Source organism: Hesperophylax consimilis, chromosome 6 (genome assembly GCF_061612785.1).
Source record: "Hesperophylax consimilis isolate HC1 chromosome 6, BYU_Hcon_1.0, whole genome shotgun sequence".
In the NCBI taxonomy this organism is placed as follows: domain Eukaryota; kingdom Metazoa; phylum Arthropoda; class Insecta; order Trichoptera; family Limnephilidae; genus Hesperophylax; species Hesperophylax consimilis.
In genome coordinates, this window is record NC_142841.1 from 25862805 (window position 1) to 25877480 (window position 14676).

Below are 14676 nucleotides of genomic sequence, written 5' to 3' on the forward strand. Positions count from 1 at the left end.
CTCTGAGATGCAGTAGGAATGTTTCAATCTTTGAGGAATGGTGTCTTTTCAGTGACATTTAAATAAAACTATTTTGTACCCATACTATTATTCCCATACCTCCTGGAATGATATAAATTGTTCTAACCGAACAATTACTGCCAGGGTCAACACCACAACCTGCTACGTATTCCACATGGCAGAACGGAAGTGCTGGCTACTTCCTCGGAGCATCTTCTGTTCTGAAATATCGGTAGAACTAGGGTAGCATTCCCATATGACGCCTATGCTCCAAAGATTGCAATCCGTTTTTTTTTTACATTAGCTCCACACAGGAGTCCGAGGAAAATAATTCCCCCTCAGGGCTTATATCTTTGGGGATGCTGTGTGGAGCGTCTTTTTAGAAAAGGAAGGATGGTATTGGATGGATTCTGGGAAAGAAAAAGGTACGAGGGGTGGGTAGAAATATGGGGGTTAGTGGGTCAGGAGTGACGCATGTCATCCATCCCTCGGTGCAAGGCGATGTTCCGAGAGAGTCCTGTTGGAGAGGTCACCTGACCAAGGGACCTGATTTATACCAGATTCGGTCTACTTTAGACTATCATCTGCCATACATCAGAGATGTATGAGAACTTCTTTATGGGTCCAGTAAAAAAATAATCTTCTCATTGAAAAACTTCTGAATTCAGTCCTCTATTAAGTACATTTAATTTAATTACCTACACAGTGGTTACTAACAAACTTCCTTCTTTATTTTTTTTTTCTATAACAAACATAAATAATTAACGCATGTATTCAAAAAATACTTTATTCAATTAATTAAATTTGTTAATTATTTTAAAATTTTTAAAAACTTTAAGGCGAATGGTAGATACCAATATATTTTGTTATTTTAGGTCAGTGGGTAGGTACCTAGCTTAAACTAATTCATTAAAGGGTTATGTGTGGACACAGCACAAACACGGCAAAATTTATGTTCTTTTAATTCAGAAGTAATTACATATATATTGATCGTGTTGCTTTCATGCTTTTTCCTCTTTCTTATGTCAACGTTTCAAGTAACTCTGCAGCGTACATCATCAGGGCAGGTTTGCAATAAAGGTATTATTTCAACGCCACCCACTCAACCTTACTGGATACCAAACAGAGTAGCAGAGCTCTGTTGGTGTTCCATCAGTGATCTAATTTTAATAATGGTTTAAAACGGCGTGAAACGCTGTTTGTGGTTGCTTCGTTCCTTGGCTTGGCTCCCGCTTCAGTTCGTAAGTGTATACGAAGCATGAATAAAAGAGAAATTTCTCTACACTCTGAAAACAAATCCGTTTTGATGATGGACACTGCAAGGCCGAATGGAACATTGTCTCAAAAATTCGTAGGAAGAATCGCCGCACGGCTTAATAAATAAATACCAAAAGTAAAAATAAACTCGATTGCATAGAATATCAAAAGAATATCACAAGAAAGTGCCTTGTGGGCTTGTTTTTGTGATCCAAATATTTGACTAATCGAGGCTTAAATTTCCAATACAAAACGTTGTTACGAAATATACGAAATTCATATTGAATGGAGATGTCAGGAATGTAAGTGAGACAGAGCGCTATGCTATTGGCTAAATGGAATATTTGTTTACATTCAAATTTCTATGAAAGGCACTTCTAGTTTTCTTCTTTATTCTATGCTCGTAGGTAATTAAAAAAACTTAAATCATATCTCACTAAAAGTATGTTTTAAATGTCACATATGTTTTCTTGTAAGAAAATTTTGCTGACAGTGATTATATAATGTTGTCAATTTTTAGAGAAGGTTTTGGAAATAAAATGAAAACTCAAACACCCATATATTTATAGATAATAGAGATTTATAGAGTATTATAATAATTGCAATTTAACCATTGCAATTCCTGTTGGTGCAAGTATATCTAGTACCAAGCAGGTTGCATGTGCAAAGGTTGCATCCTTCCATGAACACCTTTAGGGGACGACACTTTTTGGATGAAGGATTTGTTAGAGCACCACCATCTCCGGTCAAAGCGCCACCATCTCCAGTTAGAGCACCACCATCTCCGCCGTTGTTGAAGTTATGTGTGCAGTCTTTTCTATCGCACAGTTTATCGCCTCCAATAGGAGTAAGAGCACCACCATCTCCGGTCAAGGCCCCACCATCTCCCGTCAAAGCACCACCATCTCCGGTCAAGGCCCCACCATCTCCCGTCAAAGCACCACCATCTCCGCCGTTGTTGAAGTTATGTGTGCAGTCTTTTCTATCGCATAGTTTATCGCCTCCAATAGGAGTAAGAGCACCACCATCTCCAGTTAAAGCACCTCCATCGCCGTAGTAAGGAGCGTTTCTGCACACCCTTCTAGAGCAGGCCAGTTCTGTTCCAGCCCGATTGCAAAAACATGTGTTGCATTGAACTCTCGTAGTCTGGCCTGGTGAACAAACCTTTGTCAAGGCACCACCGTCTCCGGTCAAAGCCCCACCATCTCCGTTGGTCAAAGCGCCACCATCTCCGTTGGTCAACGCCCCACCTTCTCCATTGGTCAACGCGCCACCATCTCCATTGGTCAAAGCGCCACCATCTCCATTGGTCAAAGCGCCACCATCTCCGCTGGTCAAAGCGCCACCATCTCCGGTCAGTGCACCACCATCTCCGGATAAAGAACCGCCAATGCCAGCCATGCACACTTTTCTTGTACACAGATAGTCGGAACCCCCCGCATTGCAAACACAAACATTGCAATCATCGTGGAAGGCAAAACCAGGAGCGCACACAAGCTCAGAAGGAGAGATGTTTGATCCGGGGCAGTTTCTTCCACTGCAAAGGAAGTCGTTGCCTTCTTCTGTACACGTGCAAGTATTGCAGTCCAGCTGGAATTGCTGTCCTGGATCGCACCTCTTCTTGAGTCTTTGACGAACATCGGTTAGGTCTTCAACCTAAAACGAAATTAACCAAAGAGTCATGTAATACCATCCGTGACAATTATATTCTTTATTAAGTAAGTACCTATGAATGAAACAAAATCAATACCAGTCGCATCGAACTCTATGCTAAACTTAACAAATATTATGAATTAATATATTTAAAGCGGAAAATCAGATTTGGCGATCCACTCGAGATGTGAGCTCTTCCATCATGAAATATGTGTAATTTATTTTTTTTAATCTCATTAAAAATTTTTAGCTCACAATATCATTTCAATCGAAAGATTTCGAGCTTTGAAATATCCATAAAAATAAGACAAGATGCCATATTGTAACAAAAGAAGAAAACAAAATTTAAAATACTTTGGTAAAGTCAGGAAGCATCTACTAGTTCAAGGTATTTTTTTAAATTTTCATATTTTTAATTAAAATATCATTTGGGGATATTTTTTGGACATTGTAAAGTTTATGGAAGTGTGTTATATACGAGAATTAAGAGTAGTAAAGTAGGTTTAGTTGAACTAACTGATAGTAGTTCAAATCTCTTTTTTCTAATTACACAATGTCATAAAAATACTCCATGCTAATTTTTAACTCTTTGTTGACCATGGCCTCAGAATTATGAAATGTTAAAAGTGTAATAATAATGAAGTAAGTACTTACTTTATAAAATAAATATATTAGAACCACAGTTTCACACTTGAAGCACCAATACCACGAAATAGTAAACCAATACATGTGCGAAAAATTATTGGTTAATGATAAATAAAAGAACGAATCACATTAAAAAGCATAATTAATTCTTGTAACGATGGCAGGTAAGCAGCCGAGTGAGAAGGGCTGTTAGATGTTACTGACTTCCTTAGCGCTTTGGACTTCACATTGCTCCAAAACCTCCGAACACTCAAATCAAATCAAATTAGCCTCCTAACGTGTATGGATTTTACAATAATTTTGGTTTTATTTTTTTTTTCAATTTATTCTTATTTACTAAAACATCTTAAAATGTTTTATTTAATTAAAAAAAAAACATTTTTTGGAGGTTCTCTTACAAATTAGGAGGCTGATTTGATTCAGTGTCCCGGCCTTGTGATCTAGGAGGTTTTGATTGAACGTCCACAACCTTCCACTAAATCAGTGAAGTTATTATTAATTTGGTTATAAAAGCATTGGGTTAACACAGAGGTATTTTTATAACACAAATTTTTACCTGCGGCAGTTCATATTTCGAAGCTAAAACGCTGTCGTCCGCTCGGGCTGGAAAGAGAAAGAACATAGGTTAACTGGGGGAAGTGATAATACCTACAATGTTAAATATGATATACCTAGTAGTTTTCCGCCTCGCGTCCAATATGTTATATTTCTAATTTTCTTTTATTCAATTAATCATAACCAAAATTTCCCCTAAAATCGTAAGATTTGTAAGTAGGTACTTCCTTAAATACCTACCTACTTAAGTCCCTTCATTCCCAATTTCTGCCAATTTATAACAAGTTTCTCTTTAAGTCTTTAAGTTCTAAGTTTAAAAAAAAGTTATTTTTTAAGATAATATCTAAACATTTGTTATGTCTAAACGTTAATTATTTGAAATTGCCTCGAAATAAAAAAAATAAATTGTTCAGTATTTAATATGTTACAGACATGAAAAAATCACAGTGTATCTTTATGCAACTAAAGCATTTGTGAAGAGATTTTTGTTCTATTTCAAAACGAGTCGTGTTTTATTAAATATTTTCACAATTTTCGCTAAGTTGTTATCGTTTTTTTATATTAGCGCGCTCCCTCTAACATTCGTATTTACATATTTCCCTTTCAAACCATCTTTGATCGCTTACTACGGGGCCTTAATAAGAAACTTAAGTGAAAAATATTATGGCTTTGAAAATATATGCACATTGATCAACAAACGCTGATTCTAAATATATAAGTTTAACTATATTTTATTTATTTATTTATTACTTTTTTAAAAAATATGACATATTTATATTACATATTACAGTGATATTTGGCTGTCCAACTAGGAGAATACCTGTTTTAGGACAGTCAGAAATAGGCATATTTATTAAAAGCGATTCATGTTTAGTCTAGTGTATTGACTTTTACTTATTGCACTTTATAAATAATATGAAGAAAAAAAAATAATATAAGAAGTTGCTAACTTGTATTTTAAATGATATAAACGTAGAGAATGGACTAAAAGAATATTCAAATATGATAATACAAAAATAGCAATATCGTAAAAAATTATTGACAAATGAGTTTATGAAATTGAAATTTTACTTTTTATTTAGATGAAATTATACAAATAATTATGCGAAGAATTAATAAATCGTCATTTAAATATAATTCAAACCGTAAGAGGAGTAAACGCCGTTCTGGCAGATCTTACACCGCTACCTCAAGGGCGGTCGGCCGCGTGCATTAGAATGCGGATAATTTTGTGCAAAGTTGCGCTGCGTAGACTCGTACACGGGTTACCACTGTGGTATACAAATTATTTAAAAATAGTCGGGAGGTACCGGGCTATTCAGATTGGATTACCAAACAAGGCTATAGCCATTTCAAACATCGTTTCAATTCCGAATGGCAATATAACACAGGGCGATACTGATAGTTTCTTTCACTCTGGAGCGTTCTGCAAGCATTCTATGTATTATTTTTAATTAATAAATTCTGAAACAACACAAATTAATCAATTAAAATGTACTTGCACACGCCGGGATTTGAACCCGCAACCTTCGGATTGCTAGGCGAGTGCTTTACCCCTCGACAACGGAAGCATTTCTGACTTTCTTGAGCCACATTGAATAAATTGTTTGGGGCTGCGCATTACAGTGACTTACTTCAGAGAAGTAAATAACGTCTTCTAAATTAGCATCTCTGACACTTGGCGATGTTTAAATCCCTGGCACTTACCCAATATATTACTTTAGTTACGATTTGCATCACATTATCAACGAACGATTATTCCATTAGGTGTAAATACCAATTTCATGAAACATGAGTTGTGTTTTTTGTTGTTTGTTTTTGGGGTGTTGTGCCGTGTTGCGCTAACTCTTTCTTCTTCTTTCTTCTACATCTTCGGATCTACCGGATCTGCCCTGATGATGGACACTGCAACGCTGTCCGAAACGTCGGCTAAAGAAAGAGTTAGCGCAACACGGCATAACACCCCAAAAACAAACAACAAAAATGCTTTTGGCCGTGAAAATCTAAAAACTTATATGAGTTGTGTTAATCATCGCGGTACATATTATGTAGGACACAGGAAATAATAATGTTCGCTACAACCCTACAAATCAAGATATTTTGTTGTATATTTCTTCAGTGAAAATACCTATATTAATTTTTTGAGAATTACCTCCAATGAAAATTACGAGTTTAACTATACCTACCTGTCGCACCAGTCCTTTTTATTGTTTTATGCGAAATTACCCAATTAAAAAATCTATTTAATTAGTTTGGCTCGATCGACTATGATTCAAAAACTTTACAACGAGGCTGTAGAAAAAATCGCACTCCTGTTTTTTTATAAATTTTATTTTTATATTCTGGCCTCGGAAGATAAAAGAAAATGGGTATTTGAACCCCCAACTTCTGGGAGTGGAGCCGATGAGTTAACCAATATGCCACGAAGGGATATTCAACTACCTCTCCAAAATATCTCCAAATAAATTAAATATCCCAATTAAAAGGAAATACTCGTAATAATTGTAACAAGAAAAAAATAGTTATAATATCTCTATTAACACTATATGGTCGGGCATTATACCGCCAAATTGGGGGCGAAGCGCGGGTGTGTTTTTAAATTTTAGCGGCAAAATTAAACTTTCCGCAAAATATTCATATCTTATGATCTATTTGATATTTTTCGATGAAACTTTCAGTGTATTACTTAAAGATGTCTCTATTTATTTACTTGGCAATGTATGTGTAATTCCTTTTTTATGAACAAAAACTTTCTACTTTCTTGGGAATCATAGAAAAAACAGTATTTCACAATCGAAATAACATACTTATCGAAATTTATTCATACAAAATTACAAGATTATTTAGAAATTTTCAATACATATAAAAAAAACTATAACCTAATAGTGCTTCAATATGTGATAGCGTTCGAAACACTTTCCTTTATGCAGGGGCACATTGCAAAACTTGCACATGTACCGCGTTTCACTGCGTAGTTTCTGAGCGGAACATACGCGACAACGATTTAATTATTTTTATTTTTTGTTGTGTTTCAAACTCATTGACAGATAGATAGATCGGGTACCGCCGACAATAGAAAACACATGACCCCGCACCCATTTAGAACCCCTTGTTTACAAGTTTCCCGCTCCTTAACGCTTTGCGTAACAAAACGAGTAAACTCGTCTCCCGCGTCTTACTGTAAAAAGGCGTATGACGAGCTTTCTCGTTTCCCGCAAAGAATGAGTTAATTAGCGTAAGGTGACATAATACAGAATCGTATTATTTACTTTCTTCTCCATGTTTCCTAGAAATGTATGCCGTAAGGATGACCTCTGTATGGACGAAGAAATCTAATTAATATTGACAAAGAGCACACAAAATTATAAAGACTACCGACGTATATTTACTCTGAGAGGTATTTATTAAGGTTTCGTAAACTGTTTGTCAAAATAATTATGGTATTGACGGAACATTTCTTGAAATGATTTTCTGAATAATATTGATTCGGTAATACGTGGCGGTATGATCTTCAATAATCACCTGCTTACTCAAGTAGTTGATTAACTCTTCAAGTGCCAGAAATGTCTATCGGCCACGAAAAATGTGTACCCGTTAAACGCCGCTGTGGCCGACAGGCACATTCAAAACATACTTATTTTCAAGGGATTTGCATCTTTAAAAATGTCAGTAGCTTACTGATATATATCTTATTCAGTTGGCAACAACATAAATAATGAGGTAAGAGTTCTTGCTGTTAATAATATGTTTTTACTCCGCCTTAATTATTAGTGAATTAGAAAGGAAAGAAAAAATATGTTAAAATAATCTATTCGGGGGTAATCTACAATCACAGCTAATAGAGAAGGTATTTTAGTAATTTTTAGTAATGGAATCAGTCGGCTTATCTTGTCAGGTTTTCTACCAGAGAATAACTTGACTAACGTAAGTGTCTCTCATAGCGAGCTTAGAGCAACTGAAATTCCGGACAATGAGTGATTGGGCAGAATTCAAATATCGTCAAGTTGTCTGGTTATTCGTAATCCCGAAATGATTTAACCCTTTCACACCCACATTATTGTTTCCAAATGTATAAAATATGTAATGCTTGAGAATACCTCAGAAAAATTATTTGAAAATTTTTGGTTGAACTCACAATCAGCAGATGTCAAAATATTTATCGTATTTGTGACGGGAATAAGGATTTCAACCAATAGAAAAAAATAGACGCCACAAAAAAGATTACAAGCTATAAGAAAACAAAAACATGGCTTTTCTAAATCGCTACCGTTACTTTATAAAAAATTGCAAAGTTCGTGTTAATTTAAATTAACACTGGGGATGAAAGGGTTAAATAAATATTAGAACATATAAAATATATAATGTCTGAATATTTTCGGGAAAGCATTTGTTTGATTATCAATAGGTAGATACATATTGCATTGAAAAAGACTGTCGACTTGAAAGGTAGGATACTATCAATTAAAGAAAGTTATTGATTTTCAAATTAAAAATATCTATATATCGCACCTCCGGTGCTAAACTGTCACTTATGCAAATAATGTAATTTTTCAGGAGAAGCGTTTGAAAATTCGACATCCTATTATGATGTATAGTTCTTCTTGTCTAAAAAATGAACTGGTAATTATTTAAACTACAACTTTAAACTTCATATCAAAGTAAAAGCAAACGTCTCACAACTTTGTAATAAAAAAATATAAACATTTTAAATTTACAACCCTCCCAGAAGTGACGTTATGGCACTAGAAAACAATTTATCAGGCAATTGTGTCATAACAATCAAAACACGATATCATACTTTTATTAATTAAAAAATCAAAGCAGTTTAACAAACATTCTTAATTCTACATATAGAACTTTACTATTAATCAGACTTTTTAATCTCAGTCTTCTTACCATTTTACGAACGGTTTTTAGCGACGTTTCATATTAAATCAGTCATTGGTCACGTATTGTACCTATTTAAATACTATAATTATGGAATAATTTCTTTTACTTATTATTATTATTTTAATTAGCACTAATTTTGTACTAATTGGGTACTCTTAAAAAATCAAAAACCTTTAATTTATTGTTACATTCCCAAGAAAATCAGGGAGTCTTTAACACTGCGGTTTCAATAAACTTGTTTTCCTTGCAAGTGGAAATGTGACTTTATAGAATGTTAGAAGTACAAAAAATGAAATGAGATCATTGTAGAAACTTTCATAGTATCTTGGTATGATATTTGCCTCCACTAATTGCAATAAATCACGCTTTTTGCGTTCTCTAATTGGTATTTTTGAAGTATATGCTTGCTTGAAGGGAATTTCATCTATTCTTTGGGCGTTGCCTCTACTTCCGCGTAATTTTTTTCCTCTTGGTTGAATTATAGCTTTTGCTTCCTCCCAATTTTCAGTTTTGTAAGTTGTTCGATATTGGTAATTTTCACAATTCTTTGTGAATTTAATGCATTTAATATCACCAGTTTTGATTACATCTCCGTTTAAATTTTTTGCTATATTGAACTTCATGTTTTCCTCAAGTGACTTCAAATCAAAGAAATCATCGTAATTCATTTCTTTTACCACAAATGGTTTACCAGTCTTCTTCGCCCCATGAATCAGTGACATGTATTGGTCGGGTACATTAATAGATCCAGCATTTTTGCTCTTGTTACAGCTTTTTCAATAACCGAATGCGCTACGTCGCCTTCGTTTTGCGTATGACCTCGAATCAAAAAGTTATGTTGAATGGAATTAATGTCAAACTTACTGACTGCATAATAGTACAGCACAAACAACCCTGTTCTTTTGTTGGCCACAGCAATTGTCCGAGTAAATAATTATATTGCAGCCATGACTTTCAAGTGCAATCTGCTCCGGGTATACACACACGATCCTATTTCTATGGCTCTTCTATTGCCCAAGCCTTCGTGCCAAAAATAACAGGTTGTTTCTTTCTTTTTTGCATTAGACATTGTTAAATTATAACAATTTAGTCTTGATTTGTAGTAAAAAGAGCTTGATTTGCCAACAGGACAGGGTAACACTGCTTGTAAGTCATAGATGAAAACAATTGTGTTGGTGTCAGGTTCATGACACTTTTTCATATCCCTGTCTTTTTCAAGTCTACTTAAATTTTTTTCTTCCTGATGTAACTTGAACATGTCATGTAACATTGTCACAATTGTTAATCGAACGAAAACTTTATACCATAAAACATAAGGATTGGGGAAACAATGTCACTACGTACACAAGTATCTTTATTATTTCAAGAAAAAAATGTCACAACAAACTTTTGTGTTGTTATTGCTCCAAAATCATAAAAATGAATTGTCACAATTACCTTTGTGGTGTTGTAGCTCCAGGAGACTGCTACTCGTGCGGGGTGCCGCGCGCAACTAACCAATGAAACGTTGTTTCTCCCAGTGGAGGTTATATTTGCACCAAAACCATAACGACATAACTGCCCTCACGCGGAAATTATACGCACTATACAAGCGACGATGACACACCAAGTAAAGAGGTACATTAGTTATTTTTTCTCATACTCAGATCAATTTTGACAAAACTTGCATAAGTGACAGTTTAGCACCGGAGGTGCGATATATTGAGGAGTGAAGACTCGCCCTCAGGGCTTATCAGCAGAAACAATGGAGCGGGAAGTTAGTTATTTTTTCAGTAAAAACTAATTTTTAATAACTATTTAACATGATACTTATACGTAAAATATTATTTATTTCATTTAAACGCCCATAAGGCTTTTACATACAATGCAATTTTTTTTTAAATACAATAAGAATAATGAGTTTTAATAATATATAAGCAAAGAATCTTCTAATATCTTTGTATATAAGAATATACAGATTACATAAAATATAAGATTTAACAATGCATAGGTTAACAAAATATAGGTAACATGAAGCATAAGAGTTTACGAAATGTAGGTAACATGGAATTTAAGTAAGTGAAATAAAAAGATGATCTGCCAATATAAAAAACGAGTACCTCATAGACATATGAATTCCTATGTCTGTGGAGTACCTAATCGTATGTTGCATTTATCTCAATAGGCTCTGCAACACGTACACTTCTGAGCTGCGGTACCACGCGCCACTCCGGGCCGGCGCGCAGAAAAGTAAAGTCCGAAAGTAAGATAACGCTTTACAGCGCAGTCCATTGTGAGACTTTTCTGCGCGGTGGCCTGGATTGGCGCTTGGTACTGCCGCTCCGAAGTATACGTGTGGCAGAGCCTAATGCCGGCTGTTTGGTATTTGATTCTGGGCAATGCTCAGAGACGGAAAATGACAAACCTAAATATTGTATATAAATATATGTTTTTTAAATATACACGCGATAATTTCCGAGTTCCAATTTATGTGACCACAATCTCCCTGTATTATCTACCATTTACGAAAAGTATTTTTTAACAACTCGCAACTAACAGTTTTAATTACATATCAAGACAGTGGGAATTATTCATTTCGTAATCTGACCTGACATTATAACATTTATAATATTATATAAATCATCTAACCTAAATGTTAGTTGAGTATGTGCTACGTGTATTTCTTCATAATATTAAATTGCTAGTAATCGTAATCATTGCCTTCTTGGATGCAGGGCCGGCCCTGGGCGAAACGGCGCTTGGCGCGAGTAAATCATACATATATTATATTATTGATATCAGTGATCACCTACCTACCTACCTTGGCGTTTGTTGGTTTTGACAAGGGGCGCCAAAATTTAACACGGAGAAAACTTACAGATATAAAATATTACATATTATATAAAATATAAAAAGCGCGACTGCACGCCCCAAACGAATGAATTTATAGGTTTCATGTTAAACTTTTATTATAGCGAATTTTATCAATTGTAATCTTTATTTAATTTTTGACTTAATATATACTTGCTCCTGATGAGGTGAACTTTGTTCATGAAACATGTAGAGGTTATAAATATATTAAAGTGATGTAAACAAAATTATTTGTGTTTTATTATAATACATAATGACATCACAAAGTGATAAGCTTTTAGAAGAAATTTTCTTCAAAAGATTAAAGAGAATGTATTATCGTGATTTCGGAACAAGTTTCATAAAAACAATCAAATTTTCGCAATTCGTGACTATATATTAACAGGGCAAACGAACGAACGTTGTGCATCCGATATATTCGGAAAATACTAAGATTTTATTAGAAAACGACCTCCTGTCCCATTTTTAACAGGATTTAAACAATATCTTATATTAAAATAATATCAGCAATGATCATTTTTCTCAGTGTATTAGCACCATGCGCCGTTTGGCTCATGCGAAAATGAATTAGTATGTGTTTGTTCAACTTCGCCAATCTCTGACACCTACAAAATTGTATTCCAATGGCCTGTATATCAGTTAGTCCTTATCCTCGCTATGATAAATATATACCTACTTCTATCAAGTTGCTTCCTGGTAGGAGCCCTGGCAAGTGATTCCCTCTACAAAAAATACTGATATACGGGGCCTATGTCTTACCCAAAAGACATAATAGATAATGTAGATATATAAGCCGAAAGCTTCCACTCGAAAAAATTAAAAAAATTCTTATAAAAATTATCCTAAAAAAACCCAACAATAAATGTATTCCAAGAATTCGCTGTTCCCCCACTTACAAAAATTTACGACAAAATTGCACTACTTCAGCTACACAAAGATATTTTTAATGAAAATAATACCCCACTGCTAAATATTAGCATAAGGAATACTTCTGTTGGTGGACTAACTGTACCACCCGTACGAACCGCAACAGCTCAGAATCACTATGTATATAGAGGAATAAAATTATTTAATCAATTTCCCGTTGATATGCGAACAAAAAAAAAATTAAGTAAATCATATTTTTGTAGTACAACCATATAATTTTAACTTTCTCTTAGATATATTCTTGACTATTTATTTATAGTTATTCCTAATGTTTTATGTACATTTCTTGTTTTAATTACTTTTATAATCTTAAAAAAATATTATAAGTCTAAATCTCTAATATGTTAAATTCATAAGTTATTGATAAGGATTTTAAAGTTATTAATAAGTTGTCCTCTCCTAACCACAAGTGTCAGCTTGTGTAGGAGAGTGTATAAAATATGTAAGCTATAATATGTTATATTTTGTAAAAAATATTTTTTTTAAGTAATAAGATTCGAGTTCAGAGGATAAAGATATAAAACAAACATGAAAACAATGTAGTTTTGTCTTCGATATTATGAACTACTTGGTCGATAAGTTTTATCCCAAAAAATATATATATTATCGAACTTGGAACAGTCAAACCTATTTAATCGATAATTTGGAAAACTAAGGCCGATTCTTATAAAATATACCTAGTTGATGACCACTGATGATTTGCTGATCAATTTCTAAATTTTTTTATAATTTTTCCGTAACCTCTAAAAGTGTAACATTTTTCTTACACTATGAAATGATCATTATTGACATGAATCAATTTTTAATGTCAGTTCTCTAAAATTTAAGAAGATATTATTACCTTGTATTTGAATTATTCCCAAACAAGCGGTGAACAAAAATCCGGTCAAAAGAGAAAGGTTCATTTTGAAAAAGTTTTTGTCACAAATCTGCACTTAACAAAGATTTCAACTTCTGGCGCGTTTTCCGAAGTTGCAGAAAAGCGTCGGAAACAAAGTGTTATTCTATGTCGGAAGCTGTATCCAATACTGACTGAGGGGGGAGATACGCGCTGGTTTTATATGAATTCTCTATGGCTACTTGATAAAGGCCACACGAAGCGTGGTATGAAATTATTTCTTGAAACGAATGGGTCAATGAGGAATTCCGGTGAAAAATAATATTACCTACGAATTAAATAATTTATATTCACATAGTTTATAAAACAACAAACATTGAATCTCAATATTTGTTTACGCCAGTTAAAGGCTTTTACAAAGACATATTTAATTTATGACGTTTACCCGGCGTTGCCCGGGACTATGAACGGTTTAGAGTACAGTTTTGAGGGTGCGAATTCTACTGTACCCGAAAAAACAGGGTTATTAGAAAGAAATGAGAATGTTTACTTTATCAGAGTATTTGTTTCACTTGATCGTGCCGTGTCTCCCTCGGGCGTCCCCGATTTATTCTATCATTGAAACTTTCTAAACACTCCTGGCACTAATAAGAACAAACTTTGAAATTTTTAGCGAAAACTGTCCAGTAGTTTTTGTGATATTAGAGCACACACATACGGACATTGCCTTTTTTATTTTAATATATAGATACTCATAAACAGTGCAGCAGATATGTATGACTGATTTAAATACATTTAAAATTAATGTACAAGAAAGAAAGAGCAAAATTATCAACATAATCTATTCCGAAAACGAACATTAACTTATCACCATATGTAATACGATGGCGATGCATATAAAAAGCGAATCAAATTGCACCACTGAACTAAGAAAAATGGATAATATATCAAGATTATTATATTGATATTGTTTATAAATGCATTAGTATTCATTGATTGTATGAATGTAATTGTATAAATATGCCTTAGGGATATTGGTTGATTTAAAGCTAGGCTTGGTT

General features: G+C 34.0%; 1 protein-coding gene across 1 annotated transcript; it reads right to left on the reverse strand.

The window, feature by feature from the left end:
* Nucleotides 1–1798: 1798 nt before the first annotated feature.
* On the reverse strand, nucleotides 1799–13774 carry LOC149423130 (uncharacterized). Its single transcript, XM_089632867.1, has 3 exons — nucleotides 13619–13774; nucleotides 4112–4158; nucleotides 1799–2913 (listed from the first exon to the last, which is right to left on the reverse strand). Exons 1-3 carry the CDS (start codon nucleotides 13680–13682, stop codon nucleotides 1864–1866), a joined length of 1161 nt encoding a protein of 386 aa, XP_089488993.1. The 5' UTR covers nucleotides 13683–13774; the 3' UTR covers nucleotides 1799–1863.
* Between the last annotated feature and the right edge of the window lie 902 nt (nucleotides 13775–14676).